Below are 23,955 nucleotides of genomic sequence, written 5' to 3'. Positions count from 1 at the left end.
ATACATCGGGATGGCGGTTTGTACAAAGTGTTAGTGGCCTATTCCACAGAGCGATAATCGGCCGAATCGGAATAGAGAGAACAATCAGTTCAGGCTGATCGTTCATTTAGGTACAAACCTAAAATCATCGTTCACCACCAGCGCATCGCTACGGTTGAATAGCGGTGCGCGGCGGCGACCAACGATTTCAAAACATCATACATTACCTGTCCGGGTTGCAGGTCTTCTCCTTATCTCCCTGTCCCGCGCCGCAGCAGCTTCGGAGCGGGACTGTCTGAACTGACAGACCGCTCAGCCAATCACTGGCTGGAACCGCTGCGGCCAGTGATTGGCTGAGTGGTCTGTCAGTTCAGACAGTCCCGCTCCGAAGCTGCTGCGGCGCGGGAACGGGAGAGAAGGAGAAGACCTGCAGCCCGGACAGGTAATGTATGAAACAAAGGCTGCAAGGACATTGGTAACGCGCTAAACAATCATTGGGACCGTGGAATAGGCCCAGTAAACGAGCGCCAACCTTTTCGGTGCCTTACCGCCGGGATGATATTATGTCGGTGGTTGGAATATAGCTCAGCCAATGGTGGTATAGTCATGACGCCAGTGCTAACTCAGCACACAGGTGTGATGGTATACCTGCTTTTAGTGTGTGTGTGGCTGGCTTTATTGATCCCCAATGATCGGTGACCAGCCGGGTTGTGTGAGGGTGACACAAGCCCCAGTCTTGGTTACCTGAGTGTAGGTAAGTGTCTAAGCGTGTCCCGGTTTCACCTGTGCTGCGAGAAAGAGTACATTGACCTTGGTTACAGTTGCTTTGCTCTATCCAGGTCAGTTCTTCTGTCTAGGATATCGCCCTGCTCTGTTAAGAGAGGTTCTCGGCATGGGCTGAGGTGATCTCTGACTTGTCTTCCCTTAGTGACTTAGCACTGCATAGTGTCTGTGGTTGGAACTTGGAAAAGGAAAGCCTCTGAGTTCTCCATACATGTGTGTCCACTTTCACAACTGGTCAGTCCCGGACAGGGAACCTGGCAGAGCCAGGCCTTAGCTAATTTCAGCAGGGATGCCTGATCTGTGTGCGTCCTACTCCTCACAGAATCAGAGGGAAAACTAAACAAAGTGACTACTTCCTACAGGGTGTGTAAAAGTCCCTGTGAGTGGTGGAGAAGACAATGTGCAAAGGAAGGAGAATAGAGATAATCCGACATGGAGAGAGAGGAGCGGCTGCACATCAGCCATAGGTGTGATGTGCAGCCGCTCCTCTCTCTCCATGTCAGAGAATAGAGATAGATAGAAGGAAAGGAGCATCGCTCATTGGCTCACAGAATCACATAACAAGACAGTAACCCTATAGTGACTACAACTGTGCAACAAAATCATACATAGTGACATCTAGTGTCAAAACTCATATACAACTTCATCACCACTTTAATTTAGAGTACAAGGCTTTTGAGACAGGTGTTCAGACTAGAAACACTCGTGGTGGGAAACCACATTACTGTAGAAAAAGGTTAACCCTAACTGCACAGCTTATAGGATATATATAAAGTATATTCCAGTGTTTGGAAAAATTCATTTGTTGCAGGGCCAGGGGTTGTTTGCCCAGTCCCTCTCACTTCCAGTTCTCCTTCTTCCAGCCCCGCAATCTCTAGTCTTTTTTTCTGCTTTCAAGACAAGAACTTGATGCAGGACCTGCCTGCTCAGCCAATCTGACACTACTGTGGCCAGTGTTTGGCTGAGCAGGCAGGTCCTGCACTGAGGTCTCAACATGGATGGAGGAAAAAGACAGGTGATCAGGGTCCAGAAGGAGATGAGTGTGAGCTGCGGAGGGAAAGGGGGTGATAAATATAGCTTATTTATTGCTGAGACCCCCACGTGGGGAGCAGTGGAGGCAAACCACGCAACTGCTAAGGGGCTGTATGCTGGTGGGGGTCCAGGGCCTGCCCTGGCAAAGCATGGTCTGCCTCTATGGAAAAGCTCAAACTATCATCCATACCCTCCCTCCTTTTTGCATAAGGCTGGGTCCACACTGAGCTTTTGCAGTCCGATTAACATATCAATTTTTAAATTGTTACTTTTAGCGTACACAAAAACGTGGCCAAACACATTTTTGTGTCCGTTACCAAAAAATGGGGGGGGGGGGAGAGACAAATCTTTTTTTTTTTAAGAATGAAAGTCAATGGAAAAACAGATCTGAATGAATTGCACACAATTGCATCCATTCCCCCTCCCCCCAATAAAACGTATACGTTAGACTGCCAAAACTCATTGTATTGCTAGCCTCACCCTGCAGAAAACAAGTGACTATACAGCTGTGTTAATGGAAGCATTGAAATGTAATTAATCTTGTAATGTAACCACTAAAAACAACATTTTTCAGGCTATGTTTCTACATCTCTTTAGGCAAAATAATGGCCGTTTTTTTCATAATTTTTACTAGGGATGGTCCGAACCGAGTTCGGATTGGGTTCGTACGAACCCGAACCCTCGGTAATGATTCCCACTGTCTGGCTGCTCCGTGCAGTGGGCGGATCCAGCTGGAGGACCGCCTGGAAAAATGGGATACAGCCATAGCCATAGGCTGTATCCCAGTTTTCCAGGTGGTCTTCCCGCTGGATCCGCCCGCTGCACGGAGTGGGCAGACAGCGGGAATCCGATGCCGAGCGTTCGGGTTCATCAGAACCCGAACCTCGGCGTGTTCAGACCGTCCCTAATTTTTAGATGTAATAATCAGATGTCTGTCTATTTTACATTTATAGGCAGTAATGTATTGGAATTAATGCATATTTAAAATCATTGTCGCTAATAAAAAAAAAAGTAAAAATAAAAAAGTGTAAAAATAAATATAAAATATTTTTTTAATAAATTATTTATTTATGTTAATTGTAAAATTAGTAATTAAACATCTTGGATTGTGGCAAATATGCAGCGTCCTAAAGGCCAATATGAGTTGTGTCTTTAAGGGGTTAAACACTATCGCCACTTGATTTTTGCGGAATTTTCCAGAAGTTTTCCTAAATCGATATAGGAAGAATACAAACACCAGATATAGAGACGTCTCCATTAATGGGCGACATGAGATTTGCAGAAAATAAAAACACGGTTGCTTCCAGGTACTTTTGAGATGTCTGTTGGAAAAATTGATCGCCAGCCACCCAGCTGCTTGGCCTGACAACAAGTAGGATCAGAGATGATTTTGCTTTGGATCACTTTCTAGAACAATCGTGTCTGCTAGTGTCCAGAATATTAATAAGGCGTGTTACAATAACAATTCGGTGTGACCCGACCACAGATGTCAATCCTGCTCCGCACCACTGACTGTGAGAGAAAACTGCAATACTTAAACTGACTCCCCCCCCCCCCCCCCTCACAAGAATATATCCAATAGGTCTGTGCCTGAAAAGAAAGTGTAGGCAGAGCTACCCCCTTACCTCTACCACTACAGCCATGCTATTTAAAGTGAATTCTAATGAATATATATATATATATATATATATATATATATATATATATATTAACATTGAGTGGCAGCAGTAAACTAAAGGGCTCCCCAAGCCCTGGTCCCCACAGAAATATATATTGCTAGCGCTGCTTTATGCAGATGCTGAGCCAACCCTAATGTATATATATTACGTGTTACCGTTAGAATAGACATTACATGGGGGAGCTGTCTGTGTCACTAGTGCTTCAGCCTCCCCTTATGTCTATATATTACATGTTACCATTAGAATAGACATTACACTGGGGAAGCTGTCTGTGTCACTAGTGCTGCAGCCTCCCTTTATGTCTATATATATTACATGTTACCATTAGAATAGACTTTACACTGGGAGAGCTGTATGTGTCACTAGTGCTGCAGCCTCCCCTGATGTCTATATAATACATGTTACCATTAGAACAGATATTACACTGGGAGAGCTGTGTGTGTCACTAGTGTTGTAGCCTCCCCTGATGTCTATATGATACATGTTACCATTAGAATAGACATTACACTGGGGGAGCTGCCTGTGTCACTAGGACTGCAGCCTCCCCTGATGTCTATATAATACATGTTACCATTAGAATAGACATTACACTGGGGAAGCTGTCTATGTCACTAGTGCTGCAGCCTCCCCTGATGTCTATATATCACATGTTACCATTAGAATAGCCATCACACTGGGGGAGCTGTCTGTACCTGACATGCCATTGGGTTGGGGGCACTTCCTAAATAAATTAGCGGGGGGATCTTTGAAATTTCAAATTTTAAATATTTTTGTTTTTTTCTTACTAAAAAATGTATTTCCCCAGAACAAAAAAAAGGACAAATCCACTAAACACAGATCCTTGAGTCATCATGTTAGGAGCTTTGAAGTGGTAGGATGCTCTGTACAGGAAAATCTTAATCATGGGGAGGAGTACAGGGACAGGATACACTTCCTACTAGATGTTGGTTTGTCTATAAATGAATAAATAAGTTCTTAGTGAGAAGGGATGTGGTTTGTGGTGTTGATTCTTCTTTGGGTAGGGGGACAAAAGGGGGGGGGGGGCATTTTTGTCGTGGTGGGGGGATAGTCCACCTATGATAATGTCAAAGGGAATCTGTCACCCTGGGAGAGTGGGCTTCACTGCCCCGACCCCTAGATAGAGCCTCCCATACTTACCTCCTCCTGCCTGTTCTGCTCCTGATGCCAGTCTCATCACAGGGAAATCACTTGCATTATGCAAATGAGCAGAAATGAGTCCAAATTCCATAGAAAATCACTGATCCAGTGAGGGCGGTGATTTCCTACCAATGGGATTGGGAGCAGGACTGGCAGGAGGGGTAAATATGGGGGGCTCTATCCAGGGGTGGGGTGATTGAGGCCTGCTCCCCCAGGGTGACAGGTTCCCTTTAATTTTTTTCAATTTTCTCAGATACAAAATAAATAAAAATAAATGCTTACACTACAGGCAAAACTAATGTAGATCTTGAGGGGCGGTGCATGACCACCAAAGAGAATCCCTGTCTAGCCCCGCCCATGCAGAACCTACATTAGGATAAAACAGGGTTATCAGTATTGCCTTGAGTAGGGATGGTCCGAACCCTCCGTGGAGCGGGTGGATACAGCGGGAGGACCGCCTGGAAAACTGGCATACAGCCTATGGCACGGAGAGGGCAGACAGCGGGAATCATTACCGAGAGTTTGGGTTCGTACAAACCCGAACCAAACTCGTTTCGGACCATCCCTAGCCTTCAGCTTTCCTTTTATAAAAGACGTGAACTCCAGAGCATGGGAATAACCTCAGACGGGTCTGATTCCTGGTAATAAGTTCCACCAAACACTCTGGGCTATGCTGCCTCTATTTTTTTCTAAGCTATAGATATAGAGGAATTTATAGATAAACTCAGACAAGATCCTCTCTGTCCAACAGATGTTCTGGCAGCGGTCTTTGCTGTTTACGACCTTCAGCGTTTTAATGGAGACGTACGTGTTAAATACATGTTCAGCGTTCGGTAATCGAAAATCGAGGTTGTACAAATAACACATGTTATCTTGCGGACTTTCATCATTGTTTTGTACTGGAATTGGCAGCTGTATAAAGACAAATTACCGAGTCATGCAATGCAATGCAATTCATTATTCCTGGACTACGGGTGTAGTTTACATTGGTATACGCTAGGTCTGTATCTGCTATGTATCTGCAACTCATCGTCGTTGCCAGACGGGCAGCAGCAGACAACTAATGGATTTTATTGGCAACCTATTAGACCTATGCAATTACATGCCTTGTACTCGCTGTTGTATGGTCCTTCTTGGCATGTAGCTTAAAGGGTTTGGGACTACTGTAGGTGCAAATATTATATTTAAGCCCAGCAAGACTGGCAGGAGTAGCATAGCACCCTGTATATAATCATACTCTAAAGGATCCGTGTACAAAAAATATATATGCACTCTATATGGCAACTTATCCTCCAATTTCCAATATGGTTAAAAAGTTCGACACCCTCTATCCTCACCAGCCTGGAGTTAGTCTGCAATACAAACCATGTGCCTTTTTCTACTCCCAACATTCCTGAAAGTCAACCAAGTGAGCAAGTGTGTTAGCTAGTGACTAAGCCATAGGTACCTGCTAGGGTACCTTCTACAAAGATGGTGCCATAAGCCACTGTAGATGCCTACACAATTCCTGCTTTTTATTACACAGATGCTTCCTATGGTTCCTCCTTATATCACCACTAGGGTGGCCTCACATGTTGTGATCTCCTGCCTGCACTAGTACTATGACCAAGACCAATGTATCTGTACATCAGTCTTACGCTGGAGTACGCTTCTCTCAATAAGGGTTGTGTTCTGCTAATGGTAATTGATATGTTCCATTTTTGGACTACACATTTGTTTGCTTCCCTAGTCATGAACTCCTTTAATTCTTAAATAGAGCCAGTATATTTTTAAATCCATAGTTTTCAATGAGCCAAGGCCATACTTAATCTCCCTGAATTAGAGCCCGACCCCCATAAATAGATGGATAATGAAGACATATACTGTACACTACTTTCATAGACCGTCGGTAGAGTTTGCTATCTACTGTTAATTCTTTCTACTACTCTGCGAACAGTATCCTGACTTTTGGCTTTACTCAAACTACCTGGCTTGTCATTTCCCTTGGTTTGTTGCTATGGTTGGTTAGTTCTCATGGTTTGACTCCTGGCTCCGTCTTCTGTCTCCACATCTGGTTTTGTCCTTTGGCATGGCCTCCTTCGATTCCTGGATAAACCCTAGATATCTTCTATGTATCCCCAGCTTTTAGTGGCCAGGCGCTACCCTGAGGACCATGACCGGAAAATTTCCAAGCACTGGAGCCCAAGCTCCTAAAGGGGTCAACGGTGAAGATTACTACTTTATCAGGCCATTGGGAGGATTTGCTACCTACCATGTTTTCCCTCCTGCTCCTCGTATAGAGTCATCTTTCGGTTCCTCTATTATACAGGATTTGTTCTGCTTTCCTCGTGTTCCTGCCAGCAAAGAACTAAAACTATTTTAACTTCTCCTTAATCAAAAACAAATCCCGGTGGTTCATTTCTTACAACAGGAAGGCAGAAAAACACTGACGGGAAGCTCGGACCGATCATCCCAATTTATCTCCATATACTTTTTTTTTTCCAGATGAACGTCTATTGAAATTGGCAATGGATACAAAGTCTAGTAGTTCATTGAAAGGATTCACGTAACATCTAACGAATGATAAAAGGCTACAATGATTTTAGGCGATTTAGGCACAGTTTAACGTGCGATCGACATTTCTGGAGCTGCACCTTAGATACTACTATCAAAATAGTAACAGCAAATAGAACCACATGTGTAAAAGTGGCTGGGGAGAGGTATAAAAAACACATGTGAAGGTTTTCCGACTCCATTTGGTTCCAGTACAATGTTGTAAACAGACGAGAGCAAGAGAAGCACGGGGCATTGTTGTGATTCCTTGTGGATAATCAAATTCCATCCAAACAAACATGTTATGTGGGATTGGCCGCAATATCGGGGTGTATCTGGCCAACACTAGCATTCCAGGGACATATGCGAAAGTCTGGCTCTCATCCATTCGTAGATATATTCTTGCCATGCACGATCATTTTTTGGGCACATCTGGTGATCTACAAGTAGTCAGCACTTCAGGACCAACGGAGTCGCGTGGAAACATGCTGCAGTAGCTTATGAGTTCCAGATCCTAATGTTTTGAGTAGAGTCTTTGCTAAAATGAAGTAGACCTCCAAGAAACATGTTTAATTAAGGCCACCTAACCGTCTTAATTATCGCTGCTCAGCCATTCAGTGTCTGAGGTGGGACTGCAGATGCTGATTGGCTGAATGGTGTCCTGCCTCAGCCGCTGATTGGCTGAACAGTGTCCTGCCTCACCCGCTAATTGGCTGAACAGTGTCCTGCATCACCTGTTGATTTGCCGAACAGTGTCCTGCCTCACCCGCTGATTTGCTGAACAGTGTCCTGCCTCAGCCGCTGATTGGCTAAACAGTGTCCCGTCCCAGCCGCTGTTTGGCTGAACAGTGTCCTGCCTCAGCCACTGATTGGCTGAACGGTGTCCTGCCTAAGCCGCTGATTGGCTGAACAGTGTCCTGCCTCAGCTGCTGACTGGCTAAGCGGCGATAGTTAAGACAGATAGAGGACCAGAGAGGTAGGTATACTTACCTGCTCGGCTGCTCCCCTCCTCTACCAACAGAGCACAGCCTGGCCCCCAGAGGATTAACTTAATTTTCAGATTAACTAGGTACCCTCCACTCTGCCGAGCCGGGGGCACCTTGTTAAATACTCGAGTCTCTCATTGTTTTCAATGGGGCTCGTTACCCGAGTTGAGCACTTGAATATTGAAAAATATTCGACTAAAATAAAGAGCAGTCAAATATTTTGGTGCACAGAAACATACCATAGAGCAAAGATCCAACAGCACGCTGTAAAAAAGTCCAATATGCCTTACAAGTAGCAGATGTGGGATGCAAGACAGAGAGTCTCCAATCCCAGTAAGAGGCCGTAGTACATAAGCGTGAAGTAATTTGATAGCATCCAGTAGCGTGGAAATCAAGCAACATATGCAGGAGCAACGCTTCGACCCAACAGGGTCTTTGTCAAGCCTCTTTTGACAAAGACCCTGTTGGGTTGAAACATTGCTCCCTTGTATGTCCCTTGATGAATAAAATTCACAGATTTCCATGTTACTGCATGCTTTTGGATGACTGCACGCTTATGTCATGGAGACTTGTTAAAAGTTTTCATCGGTCAGTGTCAGGGTCTGTGTGACCGATCAGGAGAACGATTATGGAGAAGTCGATGTACAATGCAGTCATCCTGGTCACATAACACAGAGGCGGGAGAGGAACACACAGCAGCGCGGACTTCTTCTGACTCGTTCTCCTGAATGGTCGTGGTCTAAAATCTCAGATCCTGATCAATCAAAACTTTTGACGTGTCAAAAGTTTTGTTTATAACGACAGGAACACTAAGTGGAGAATCCAAAAAGACTCTCATCCCCTATAGGCCATACTGTTATTTCTACAATATGTTATACCCACTCCTATGTATATTGGGGGAGATTTATCAAACATGGTGTAAAGTGAAACTGGCTCGGTCGCCCCTAGCAACCAATCAGATTCCACCTTTCATTTTCCAAAGAGTCTGTGAGGAATGAAAGGTGGAATCTGATTGGTTGCTAGGGGCAATTGAGCCAGTTTCACTTTCCACCATGTTTGAAAAATCTCCCCCATTGTGTGCATTGGCTAAACCTGAAGCGTTCCCTGTATTGGAAACCGTTTAGCCCCTGTCCTGTATAAGTCATAAAGCGTCTCCTGAGTACATTCACTGTGTAACTCGATCTACTGGATTTTACAGGTGACTTATCTGGGATTTCTTTGACATCATTTAATAAAGTTTTCTGACAACTTTTTAAGCCGCGGATGATTATTAAGCCAAAATGTTTCATGCCCCGGGCTCTATAATTCTTCTGTCACTAAGGAAGGTTTTTCTAGATATTATTTACTTTGTTATTTTTTGACTTATAGTTCTAGTTATTACCTTTGGCAGAGGTTTATTTTGCTAAATACAGAGGATTTTTTTCTTCTTCTTACTCTATTCTGTACAGACCCAGCTATACTGTTGACTCCAGCTCTATCATGAAGGGGGGGGATTATTCGCAACTTTTTCCTCCACGCAGCCTTAGGCTATGTTCACGCAACATATATTTTCGTGAATTATTTTCACGGAAATATACGTTGCCTTGTCTTGTATGGGATCCCGGCCGGAGGGTATACACATCGTATACGCTCCTGCCGTGATCCCTCGCGGCGGCGCAAAGAGCTGACATGTCAGTTTTCTGCGGCTGCTATTCAGTGAATAGCGACTGTAGAAAACCCTGTCAGTGCACAATATGAAGCGAGTGGCTGAGGCCGCAAGCTTCATAGTGTGCTGTGGGGAGTTCTGATGCGGGCGCGCACGGATGCGCCCGCATCAGAACTCTGCGGCGTGAAAGATCATCTGGCCGGTACTGTAGTACCGGCTGGGATGATCTTTTGAGAGACCAGCCGCTCCGTGACCCGGCTGGGTCACGGAACGGCCGGTCTCTTACGCCATGTGAACATAGCCTTAGTAAATCTGTGCACCATAGTACATAGTAAGTCACTAATGATGAAACTATGACATATCTGAATATCCAGTAAGTAGTGGGTGAGGGGTCTATCTGGGGCTGCATCCAACTTCTTTAGCCACCAGTAATCAAATGATAAGGATTTGGGTTCAGAAGAACATACTTGACGTTTTTAGACAGGCCGACGGCATCAAGAAGCGATCACTGATCTCGCTGATCGATGCTCGTTTGCTGAGTCCTTAGGGTTCATTTACACAGAAAGATTATCTGACAGATTATCTGCCAAAGATGTGAAGCCAAAACCAGATACAAACTATAAACAGAGATCAGGTCATATAGGAAAGCCTGAGATTTCTTTTATTTTTTTTTTTTAAATCCATTCCTGGCTTTGGCTTCAAATCTTTGGCAGATAGTCTGTCAGATAATCTTTCTGTGTAAATGAACCCTATTGCTAAGTTTACACGGAGCGATAATTGGCCCGATTGTACGATTAACGATTTCGAAGTAACGATTTTTTTTTATAACGATCAGCGTTTAGATGGAACGATATATCGTACAGAAAATTCGTTTTACGATCGTTTTGCGATCGCTTAAGCCTATCTCACACAGGTAAAATCAGTGAACAACTGTTTACACGGAACGATCTGCCAATTTTTTGCGAACGACGATTTAAGAACATGTTAAAAGATCAAAATGAACGATTTATCGATCGTTCGCCGTGTTTACACGTACGATTATCATTTGAATTCGATCGTTATCGCGAAAATTCGCCCGATAATCGTTCCGTGTAAACGTAGCATTACAAGGCTCAATCAGTCGATAGCCTGGATCATTCATGCGACCTACAATTTCATAATAGTCAGCTGCACATTCTGTTTAGATGGGAAGATGATTTTAATGGTCACACCTAATGGTGTGTTTACAGATTTATCTGACAGATTTTTGAAGCCAAAGCCAGGAACAGACTATAAACAGAGAACAAGTCATAAAGGAAAGACTGAAATTTCTCCTCTTTTCAAATCCATTCCTGGCTTTGGCTTCAAAAAGCTGTCAGATAAATCTGTCTATGTAAACGCACCCTAAGATGTGATCAGTAGACAATCAACAGATTTCATATACATTGGCTGAGCGCTGGCCCTTTTACACCGGCCTTCCCGCCTGCTGATAATCGCCCCATGTAAAAGGATTGTAACAATCTACATGAAGTGATTTTTCAGTAACTAGTCGCTTCCCACTGCCTAGCGTTTGTCTAGCACTAATGCAAAAAAATTTTTGTCTCCGAGCCCATTTCTATTTTTGGCCCTAATTTTGGAAGTACAACTTTAAAATTCTGCTGATATAACGCAGCTTTGCCTCTCAGTTCTCAGTTGACGTTACATTCTTCCTGAAACGTGTGGCAAAAATCAAGTAATAAAAATATTTGGCAACTCATGGTCACTGGGACCGGGGCCATCAAGACTGGTGGCTTTCTTAGTTGTGAAGGTCATTACTCTATCTACACAGCAAATAGGATTCCTGCCCCCTCCACCACCCCTCCGCTATGAAAAATTCTGAGCTCAGAAATATGGAATTATGTCAGCTCCACATGACATGATGTAATCACATAAGAAGAACGTTTGGGAAACTTGTCCCGGTTCCAGCGTATGTATTTGTGTTGTAGATGCAAAAGCCAAAGCATGATCAAACAGAAAGAGCTGGCATCCTGGACTTGTTGTAAACTCAATTTTGTATGAATGGGCTCAGAAGAGGAAAACATCTATCTATCTATCTATCTATCTATCTATCTATCTATCTATCTCCTATCTATTATCTATCTATCTATCTATCTATCTATCTCCTATCTATCTATCTATCTCCTATCTATCTATCTATCTATCTATCTATCTATCTCCAATCAATCAATCTATTTATCTATTATCTATCTCCCCTGTATCTATATCTTCTATCTATCATCTATCTATCATCTACATATCTCCTATCTATCTATTATCTATCTATCTATCTATCTATCTATATATCTCCAATCAATCAATCAATCTATTTATCTATTATCTATCTCCCCTGTATCTATATCTTCTATCTATCTATCATCTATCTATCATCTATCTATCTATCTCCTATCTATCTATCTATCTCCTATCTATCTATCTCCTATATATCTATCTCCTATCTATCTATCTATCTATCTATCTATCTATCTATCTATCTATCTATCTATCTATGTATCTTCTATCTATCTCCTATTTCTCTATCTATCTCCTATCTATCTATCTATCTATCTATCCATCTATCTATCTATCTCCTATCTATCTATCTATCTATCTATCTATCTATCTATCTCCTATCTATCTATCTATCTATCTATCTATCTATCTATCTATCTATCTATCTCCTATCTATCTATCTCCTATCTATCTATCTATCTATCTATCTATCTCCTATTTATCTATCTATCTATCTATCTATCTATCTCCTATCTATCTATCTCCTATCTATCTATCTATCTATCTATCTATCTATAGATTTGTAGTAAGAGGAGCAGGGGAGTTACAAAGAGGGAGACACAGGAGTAGGTAGACATGCACATCTAGTTTATGAGGAGATATTTGCCGAGACATTTGGAACCATGCCAGTCTCTGCGAAGCACCAAGACTGATTCCAGACTGGAAAGAATACACCTTTTCCTGATAAGTATTTAAAAGAAAAAAAAATGGTGAACTACCCTTTTAAAAAAAAAGTCAAGTTTAGCACTGTACTGTAGTACTCTCAGTTGTCCTCCTCCCGGGTAACCGGCATCTTTGGTCCATTTTAACAACAACCATACACTGTAGTTGGGTGAGCCTGAAGGAAACACTCAGTGACTACCATCAACAAAGCCCTAGACCAGGGATGGGGAACCCTCCAGCTGTTGCAAAACTACAATTCCAATCATGCCTGTACAGTCTTTGGCTTTGGTTGTCCAGGCATGATGGGAATTGTAGTCTGGTAACAGCTGGAGGGCCGAAGGTTCCCCATCCGTGCACTAGATAGTCCAGACATCTAGTTTATATCTATGTACCAGTAACTTTATTTCACTTGTCAGTGCAGAAGGTTGTTCTCCAGTGCTGAACTCCCTGCTGTAAGGTTAGAAGTACATAACAACCATACACAGCCACTTGAGAAGCTGGAGACATCTTTGTTCTCCCTCCTATAGAAATGCAGCCCCCTCAAACTCCTTTTCTTCATGTTTCTATTTATTCCAGTGGAGGTTACAGTCTGGGGAGAAGCAAAGCCATCATTTCTTATGGATTGAGATCTGTCATGACAGACTGTGCGGAGGCCTCATTGTCTGGCCCTGCGCTATGTTCTACTGTCAGATATTATGGAACAGGTCAGGGAAAATATCATTTTTTTCCCCTTTGTCTTCAAAGCCGTCTCCCCTGCCTGAGGGGGGCGTTATTCCATGTTATTGAACCCTAATTTCATCCAGATGTCACTAATATATCTGTAACTCCTACTACATGTCACAGAGCAAAATCAGCATAGACATCGTGTCCAGGAAAAGGAATTTAGGCTATTTACTGTGATGGTTGCTACTTGGCCACCCCTGTGATGGAACTCAGGTGTAGGTATTTACAGGTGTGATGTAGGTACCTGCTTTGGCTGGTACGTTGTCCCCAATGGTCAGTAACCTCCGGTAGCCTGGAGTGGTAGCAGACCCACCCAGGATGTTGGTACCACCACTCACAGAAAAGGGAAAATAACCCAAGTATTCGGTGGTGTGTGTGGGTGCAGGTGATGACGGATTTGACAGAGTCCTGTGCATTGAATAAAAATAGAATACTTTACTGAACAGGGCTTGAGATGAACAGTACACGTAACACAATAGTATCTTGACAGATCTTGATTCAGCAAACACTGTGACTGACAGTGAGGTAGAACCAGAGCTTGTGAGAGTTGGTGCTTTGTAGAGGAGGGGTTTTGCCAGACGAGCCCTGCCCAATGTAGTATCTGTTCTCTGCCAGAACAGAAAGAAGAGATAAGTGATACTCGTACTCACAGATGAATAGTTGTGGCTCTGAACCGCCTATGGCCCCCAGTTGCGAGATACAAGCCCCAGTCGTCAGTTTTCTGGATGTAGCAAGTTGCCGAGACTTCCCAGTCATCCTGCACTGCGCAGTAGGATACATAGATGTTTTCCTTGGCTGCTGTGTCCTACTGGGGTCAGTTCCTTTTGTTTCAGGAGACTGCCCTGCACGTTTTGGAAAGGTTCCTGGCGTGGGCAAGGGTTATCTTAGGTGGCTTCTCTCCCCTAAGGTGAACTTAGCACTGCATATTGAATGTAGTAAATAGTAGGATAACTTTGTAATGAGATAGTGTCTCACACGTCTGTCCGCTTAGACACTAACACCTAGTAGGGAAAACAAAGTACTACAACTCCCACTTGTTAACCTGAGAGAGTGACTTACTCAGATGCTCTAGACAGCACCCGGGGTGGGATACTTACTATCTATCTATCTATCTATCTATCTATCTATCTAATGAAGGAATCCGCGGCACAACCAAAATCGTGAAAAAATCCAAAAGTGTATTTATTCCATAAAAGTAAACAAATTCATGCATGAATTTGTTTACTTTTATGGAATAAATACACTTTTGGATTTTTTCACGATTTTGGTTGTGACGCGGATCCCTTCATTATTTACGAGGAGATGTGGATTCGGTCTCCAGCTGCTGGCACCCACTACACTGTTTAAACAGAGTGCACTCCATTGTGGAAGTTTATCTATCTATCTATCTATCTATCTAGTCATCCATCCATTTTGGTATTTTTAGCATTACTTCCATGACTTCTCTAACACTGAGGAATAATACAAATAAAATCTGCTTAGAGATGTGGTAGAGGAGACGTTGCTGGTACTTGCACAGATCATGATGTAATGCATATTTTTGATGCTTAAAAATCTTCTGGCGCCAAATATTTATTCGTACAGTATGTCTCCACGCACCAGGCACAATAATAATAACAAAGTCCGACTGTACAGACAGACTGGAGTTATCTGATGCCACGGAAATTTCCATAAAGTATGACATAGAGTTGACGTACAAATTAACAAAGCTTTAATTAGAACCAGAGCGACTATGAGATTCTGGAGCCATCTTGTGTGGGATAGCAAATGTATGCACCGTCCTGCAACTTTAACAAAGATGTTGATCCATGCACTGATACTGTAAGGCTGTTTCTTGGCACAGTTACATTCTTCTAAGGTTTTTGCACGGTCTAGAAGAGCCACTTTAAGGGATGCTCTCATGACAAATATTTGGGGCCGATGATGTCCTATACACGTCTTTAAGATGAGAGACCTCCATAGCTGGGGAGCAAGGGAGAATTCCAGCTGTCTCAATAATTCTTTAATACCTGTGGCTGAATAAATTGGATGCAGCCCTAGGGAGTCCTGGAAAACATGGATACATAGGCCTATGGCTGTATCCATGTTTTCCAGGACTCCCTAGGGCTGCATCCAACTTCTTCGGTCAGTAGTCAAATATCAAGACTTTGAGGTTTGGATGGACCCAAGCATGCTTAAATTGGGCTCATCTCTAATAAGACCATGGATGGGGAGGAGCCCAAACTAAACATTTGCATTGCGGCCTGTGAACCTTTAGCTATGTCCCTTGTCATCACTGATCATATCAACATCATAGAGAGAAACCAATTAGGACTCTCTTAAATGTTCTTTTTTTGCTTGCCCATTGACTACCAATAGGCACATAGAGCAAACAACGAGCACATGGAGGTCAATGGAGGCCTATAAAGACGTATTACATGAATACTGGGACCCTTCCAGGCTCACATGCCAAAACGTGTACAAATATTGAGATGTGAACTCGGCCTTATCGACACCTCTTTATAACTTTTTGTGGAGATACACTTAAAAGTCTAAAATCTGCTCAAACAGGTGCTCCCATCTAGGTCTACGATGTCATCCTTAAGTCATTCGTCTTTAAGGTTTGAACTTTTTTAAGTTTTTGACTATTTCGAGCAATCAGAGATTGGCTACAGCAGCGAGAGGTCTTATTTCTTGGCCCATGTCCAAGTTGAAAGTTTAACAGATTGGTTCAGAGCCGCTATATAAGTTCACTTTATAAAGTCAAACTAAGTCGTCTCAGATTTGAAGCCATGACGGGTGAGCGGTTGGGAGCTTCCGTCTACACAGGTGTCTTCTGCTCTGAAAGCCTCCGAACGTGTCCTGGCAGACTGTGTGGCTTTTTGGCTTGGCTTCTCCATGTGGGTGTCACCTGCGGAGCAGACGTGTGTGTAGTGTAGGAAGTGATTTGTAGATAGTTTGGGCTTAGTAAGTAATAGAAATCAGATCTAGGAAAGGCAACACTGGAGACAAGGCTTCTAAGATGGTTGTATTCCCTCTGCTTCCTAAGTGATACTTAAGCCAAAGGTTCACTAGATATGATTCCATACTTTTGGAACATATTGGGGGAGATTTATCAAACATGGTGTAAAGTGAAACTGGCTCAGTTGCCCCTAGCAACCAATCAGATTCCACCTTTTATTTTCCAAAGAGTCTGTGAGGAATGAAAGGTGGAATCTGATTGGTTGCTAGGGGCAACTGAGCCAGTTTCACTTTACACCATGTTGGATAAATCTCCCCCCTCCACTTTACCCAGCAATGAACTATCTCTAGTTGTTTGGTCTGTATGATGTGGCAATGCCAGCTGGATTTCTCCGGAACGCTATGACTGATCTGGCCGTGCAGCATATGATCTCCTATTCTAAGCTTAGAAAATAAATGCGTGAAGGATTTGTTACAGGTCGACGCCGGGATCTTTGATCATCTGGATTAAAAGCTGCGGAGGTTGTAAAAATAAGCGAAAGCTGTTTTTCTTTAATGTGGCTCTGTCCCATTAAGCCCTAAACATGCCGTCTCCTCCGCAAGTGTTTCATTTACCCCGATGATAAGAGAGTTGGACGCCTCGTGCTGTTACCTTAGCTCAGCCATCTGCATTCCAATATGTTTCGTGTTTGGCCCCGGCCATGGGGCTCCTTGTCAGCCGCTGCTCCTCACAGTTACTCGTCATGGGACCAGATGGACCATCTCATGTATGGGAATATCACCGCAGAACACGGAGGAGTCAACAACCTGCCTGGACAAGGATCTCATTATGAATATTCATAGTCATGAAGCTACGAGAGCCGGGTGTATGTTCAGTATCAAAAAGTCACAAAGTTTCAACAAAACTGGGATTATATAGGAAGACAACAACATGGCTGCTTTCTTCCAAACACAGTGCCACCCCTGTCCACAGGTTGAGTTCGATATTGCAGCTTTGTCGTAGTCACTTTAAGGGAGCTGCAATACCAGACACAACCTGTAGACATTAGGGGGGACATTTATCAAGACTGGCGTATGAGTAGCCAGTCATAAATAAAGCCCCAGCCCCCTTTCTCCTGGCCAGATTTACTAAGAGGCGCGTGCCTCTTAGTACAGCCAGCTGGCCTTGTGCTGGGTGCAGGTATTACGCAAAAATTTAAACCTGCTCTGAGTCAGGTGTTGATTTTTGCCTGATTTTCGCCTGTACCCAGGCGTAAACCTTCAGAAATCAGGTGCGGGAGGAGGCCACGCCTCCTGCTTGCCTTGTCGCCCCCCTCTCTTCCTTGCCAGCCCATCAGATTAGTGGCCCCTTTTTTTTTTTACCTATTCCATTGGCACATAATATTAAATCCCCCCTAGCTGTCTCTTTCTGTGTACCCAGGCACTCCCCCTACCTTCTCCATCCCCCCCAGAAAAGTCTTGGTTGTAACTTGATCCCTGATTATTGATAACAGAAGGAAGCTTTTTTTTTTTTTCTGATAAGATATATTTAAAAATTTCTTAAATATGCGTGTTCTATTAGTCTATGCACTGTGTCTTTTCACTACCTGTAGTTAGTTTGTAAATGGGTTCATTCATGTGGTATATAGCATATACTCATGGTCATACTCTATATACTGAATGCCGACTGGCACATGCATTAGCAGGTCAGCCATCAAATCCTTATCAGATGGTGCGGCTGGTAAGTGTGCTGGGAGGTGTAATACAACTCGACTGATTTCTACCCTATTTGTTGATCACTAGTACAAACTATGACAACTGCGACTAAAGGTTCAGAAATAGAAATGAGCGCCTCTCATGTACACTCTGGGTCATCCCGACCAAACGCTCTACACTTGATCACCGGTGGCTGAAGAAGGTGGATGCAGCTCTAGGAAGTCCTAGAAACCATGCATATAGCCATAGGCCATAGGCCGTATCTATGTTTTCCAGTACTCCCTAGGGCTGCAACCAACTTCTCCAGCCACCGCACGCTCGAGCTTCGCTCATCTCTATTCGTGGTCCATCCCTTTCTTTCAAAGCCGTAACGATTATTTTCACTTCTATGTTTTATAGGAAAAAATGCTGCAAAGGATTTAAGTTCGTCCTCGGACAATGCATCCCGGAGGGTGAGTGTCACCTTTACTCAGTTTGTTTCATATTCTGTGTGAGTGTGTAACTCAGCTTTCCTAGTGTCCTGAACAGAATATAGTGAGATACTCCCCTTTTGTGTATCACAGTATATCTAAGCAGGTATTAGGAAGCTTGGTGAAATCTATAATTGCAATCCCTTTGATTTTCACCCAGCTTTCCCGGAGTCCTGAAGAGCATAACTGGTTATATACAGTACCTCAATAAATCCTTATTACCTGTATCACTAAAGAGTAAGAGAGGTATAAAGCTTTAGAAAACTGTGCAAACTCTACAGTTTCTTAGTCTTTACACATCTTTTCTAGATTCCTGACCGGCATAATTACTTACATACCCTAGTAGAGGTTTTGCTGAATTGCTAAATATAAGGCCTCCCCTTAAAGTAAGACCTAGCAAAGTTTTTGTTTGGAAGCATGCCCACCGAACAGAACATGAAGACCGTCACCTTCTGCCAAACCCCAATGTTCCCTTAAATGTGCAGGCAAGGCATCAAGAGGCCCGCTGCCTGTCGCCAACCCTGTTGTCCCCTACTGCCAGATGTAGGGCTGCACACAGCCTGCCGTTATCCCGTTGCCTGCTGCCATAGCGTACCCTGTCCCTGCTGTGCTGTATGAGTGTGATGCGGTGAGCTCCCCCTGGTGGACGGAAGCCGTCATACCTTATGCTCTGTTCCTGCAAATATGACCTAGCTCATCTTTGGAAGCAAAAATTGATATAAAACACTGTCTTATTTTTGGGGAAACACGGTGTACATTGACACATCCCCTTCCCTGTATCACAGCATAGCTCAGCTGATATTTGGCCTCAGAAAGCTGTGTGAGCTCTATGGAGACAGACACTTTAATTCTCACCCAGCTCACCCGAGATTCCTGAACGGTATACATACTTAGATATACAGTTCTACATCCCCATTCCGGTATTATAGCTAAGAATCAGAAAGCCATGTGGTCGCTATACAGCCAGTCACTTTGACTCTAACCCAGCTTTCCTAGACATAACTATATATTAAACTATACTCCTCCTCTGTATTACAACAAGGTTAAGCAGATATCCTCAGGTTGTGTGTGGAATTGCATTGACCACAATGCACTTGAGCCGCAATACCAGGCACAGCCTGTGCGCCATAGTGGCACTGTTCTAGATGCAGAGACTTATTTTCTCTAATCCCATCTGATTCCTTTCAGCAAAACATGGGAAGAAAACATTATAAGTAAATTGTAATATTACATTGGCTTGAATAGAGTCGGGCTGCAGTACCAGGCACAGCCTATACACAATGGGGGCGCTGTTCTGCAAGTAAAAAGTTACTGTTTCTAATTTCATCAACTCCTATCAACAAGACATGGGATCTCATCCATCTGTCGGAAATTGTAGTTTTGCAACAGCTGGAGAGCCAAAGGTTCCCCATGCCCGACTTAAATGGATCTAAGCTGCAATACCACACACAGCCTATGCATAGAAGTGGCGCTGTTTTTGGAAAGCAACTAGTTATTACCGTTAATCTCATCTTATTCCTTTCAACAAGACATAGGAAAAAAATACTGGAGTGATGTGTCAACTCCATATATTCCGGCCTAGGTCACTCCTGGCAGAGCGGCACGGTGATCGCCCCCTATAGAACGCTTAATATCTATCTGGCAGCCGGCGGGGTTGTTCCACGGTCTCAGGCTAAAGGCTTTGCGTCTAAGTGGTCTCGCAGGTCGCCCGGGGCTTAGCAGTGAGATGAAGGTGTTAAAATGCTCGCGGTGTATTGTAGAACGGATTACTGGATCTTTGGCATCTCGTCCCCAGCTGAGTCATAACTAACATATTAAACTCCATTGCCAGCTTACATTACACTCCTCCAAGTGTGGAGCAGTAGATCATATGAAACAGCCGCTAGTATGGGAGCCAATTGCCGAAAATCAAGCCCTGGCTCCCCGCGATGACAGCCCCTTCACCGTACACCCCCCCCCCCCCCTCTCCTTCCTTTGCCCAGATCCCGCCATGTGCAGGTTGCTGACTTTAGAAAATAAATAGAAAATTTTACCATGATCTTCTAATTATTTAAAGGGGTACTGTTGTCAGAAAGTGCCAGAGATTTGTAATTTACTTCCATTAAAAAAAAAAAAAAAAAAAAAAAAAAAACGCCAGTACTTATCAGCTGCTGTATGTCCTGCAGGAAGTGGTGTATTCTTTCCAGTCTGACACAGTGCTCTCTGCTGCCACCTCTGTCCATGTCAGGAACAAATCCCCATAGAAAACCTCTCCTGTTCTGGACAGTTCCTGACATGGACAGAGGTGGCAGCAGAGAGCACTGTGTCAGACTTGTAAGAACCAACCACTTCCTGCAGGACATACAGCAGCTGAAGTATGGGAAGACTGGAGATTTTTAAATAATAGTAAATTACAAGTCTATATAATTTTCTTACAACGGCCGCACTTTGTACGAAAAGACACGCTGCATGTTCTTCTATAGGATCCGCTCCAGCCGGGATCCCAAGCGGCGCCGCAAACAACTTACATGTCAGTTTTCTGCAGCAGCTATTCAGTAAATAGCAGGCAAAGGAAACCATGTCAGTGCACACTATGAAGCGAGCGGCTCCGTGCGCTATGCTCTACGGCCATAAAGATCATCCGGCCACTACTACAGTACTGGGCCACAGAACAGCCATGTGAACATGGCCTTAAAGGGAATTTATCATCTAGATTTTTAATTTACTGACCGGAGTCAGATACTGAAACATGTTCTTTTTTTTCCTAATATGTCCCTGTTTTCTGATTGTTTTATATATATATATATATATATATATATATATATATATATATATATATAAAATTTTCTACAATATTATGGGGGCAGCCATCTTGCCTGAGCTATTTTAACAGCATTTAAATATACAGTACGCTTTACAGCTGGGATGGGTAACCTTTGGGCCTTCAGCTATTGAAAAACTACAATTCCCATCATGCGTGGACAGTCAGTCAAAGCCTTCCAAGCATCATGGGAACTGACAGTCACCTGTCACTGTCTGTGTTATGTATTCACTGGTGTCACCTGTCACTGTACTGCTGTCTGTATTATCTATATACTAGTGTCACCTGTCACTGTACTCCTGTCTGTATTATCTATATACTGGTGTCAATGTACTCCTGTCTGTTTTATCTATATACTGGTGTCACCTGTCACTATCCTCCTGTCTGTGTTATCTATATACTGATGTCACCTGTCACCGTCCTCCTGTCTGTGTTATCTATATACTGGTGTCACCTGTCACTGTCCTCCTGTCTGTGTTATCTATATACTGGTGTCACCAGTCACTGTACTCCTGTCTGTTATATCGATATACTGGTGTCACCTGTCACTGCCTTACTGTCTGTGTTATCTATATACTGGTGTCACCTGTCACTGTCCTCCTGTCTGTGTTATCTATATACTGGTGTCACCAGTCACTGTACTCCTGTCTGTTATATCGATATACTGGTGTCACCTGTCACTGCCTTACTATCTGTGTTATCTATATACTGGTGTCACCAGTCATTGTACTCCTGTCTGTTTTATATATATTCTGGTGTCACTTGTCACTGTCCTCCTGTCTGTGATGATAAGGAGGATACTGCTGGGAAATGATTTGTACAGAACAGGAAGTCTCAGTTTAGTTTTAGGTTCAGTGGCCAGAATGTAAATTACAGGATTCTGGATTATTTTACACTAGAAACAATAAAATGGAAATTTATTATTTTTGTGTTTTTGGTCTCTTTACAGATTATGATGTTTGCTCGGAGGCCCCATGTGAGCAGCAGTGCACAGATAACTTTGGACGGGTCCTGTGTACGTGTTATCCTGGTTACCAGTACGACCGGGAGCGACACAGGAACAGAGAGAAGCCATACTGCTTAGGTATGTATACTATATATGTGCAAATGGTCAGGGACCCCCATATGCTTGGGCCCCATGACAAACCACTGTATTGTCAGGGGGTGAGTAATGGGGACCTCCTATTCCTGCAGTCATTTGATGGCCACCATGTTGGTTCTCCTACCCACACAAATAAACTTTTTAGGACTTTTTGATATTTTTATAATCTGGACCCTCAGGATTAGTGCTGATGCCTTGTTATCCCATATTCTAAATTCTTACATATTCTAAATTTTCCTCAGCCCCCAGCGTCAATGTGAAAATCGATATTTAAAGAAATTATAAGGAAGCAAAACATCAGCGGACATTCAGCATTCTCCATCCATTGTTCTCAGTCACGGATGAAATTATAAACTAATCTTGTGTTGCAATATTTAGGGCTGCCCGTAAGTGTTACAGGGCATGCGTCATCAGTAGCTTTGAGTTATTCTGGCGTTCAGTTAAAGTGAAGGACAGGCTGGACCTCACGTTGTGTTGTTTAAATTTTTTTTTATGAATAAATTTAAAAAGTGCGTAGGGCCCCCCCTCTTTTCTAAAATCAGCCAAGTAAAAAACCAAACAACAACAGCCTAGTAATACTAGGGTCAGAAAGAACATTTATCATGGCCCTTACCAGCCTAATAATACCAACCATTTTTTGGACTACTGGTACCCATCTCTTTCCAGTACCCGTGTGGCGGTTATATTCTTATTTATAGGGGGCAGTATTACAGTAGTTATACTCTTGTATATAGGGGCAGTATTATAGTAATTATATTCTTGTATATAGGAGCAGTATTATAGTAGTTATATTCCTGTATATAGGAGCAGTATTATAGTAGTTATAATCTTGTATATAGGAGCAGTATTATAGTAGTTATATTCTTGTATATAGCAGTAGTATTATAGTAGTTATATTCTTGTATATAGGAGCAGTATTATAGTAGTTATATTCTTGTATATAGGGGCAGTATTATAGTAGTTATATTCTTGTATAGAGGAGGCAGTATTATAGTAGTTATGTTCCTGTATATAGGGGGCAGTATTATAGTAGTTATATTCTTTTATATAGGGAGTAGTATTATAGTAGTTATATTCTTGTACATAGAGGGCAGGATTCTAGTTTGAATAGTCGTGTACATAGGAATGGATAGTAATACTATTATAACCCATATACTAGTACTGTACTATCTCTATTGAAATGTGCCACTGACCTGTGATAACCTTCCTCATATTTGTGTAAAGCCGTAGGCATCTATATACACATAAGGCTAATATCACATCTGGCCATTAGACGACACTCACATTCACCTTGGTTCATCCAGCTCCATGTAGATATATAGCTTCCACGTGATGAGAAGTGTAATTTATTAAACAGAACAGACATATTTTGTATCCAAAGTGTTAGTAATATATGACATAAAAACACTGTACATGAATTATATGCTCGGAACCCGGCCATACAATGTAACACGCTCAACA

At 42.9% G+C, this 23,955-nt stretch overlaps 1 protein-coding gene across 1 annotated transcript in view; it reads left to right on the top strand.

The window, feature by feature from the left end:
- The window catches only part of CCBE1 (collagen and calcium binding EGF domains 1), a 214,819-nt gene that overhangs the window by 165,431 nt on the left and 25,433 nt on the right, over nt 1–23,955 (top strand). Inside the window, exons 3-4 of the mRNA XM_069964814.1 lie at nt 18,522–18,574; nt 22,342–22,476. Of these exons, the coding sequence (XP_069820915.1) occupies nt 18,522–18,574; nt 22,342–22,476 (188 nt within the window). The remainder of the gene's footprint in view (nt 1–18,521; nt 18,575–22,341; nt 22,477–23,955) is intronic.

This window comes from Dendropsophus ebraccatus, chromosome 3 (assembly GCF_027789765.1).
Source record: "Dendropsophus ebraccatus isolate aDenEbr1 chromosome 3, aDenEbr1.pat, whole genome shotgun sequence".
NCBI lineage: Eukaryota > Metazoa > Chordata > Amphibia > Anura > Hylidae > Dendropsophus > Dendropsophus ebraccatus.
Note: the sequence above shows the minus strand (reverse complement) of the source record. Positions and strands in the feature narration are given on the sequence as shown.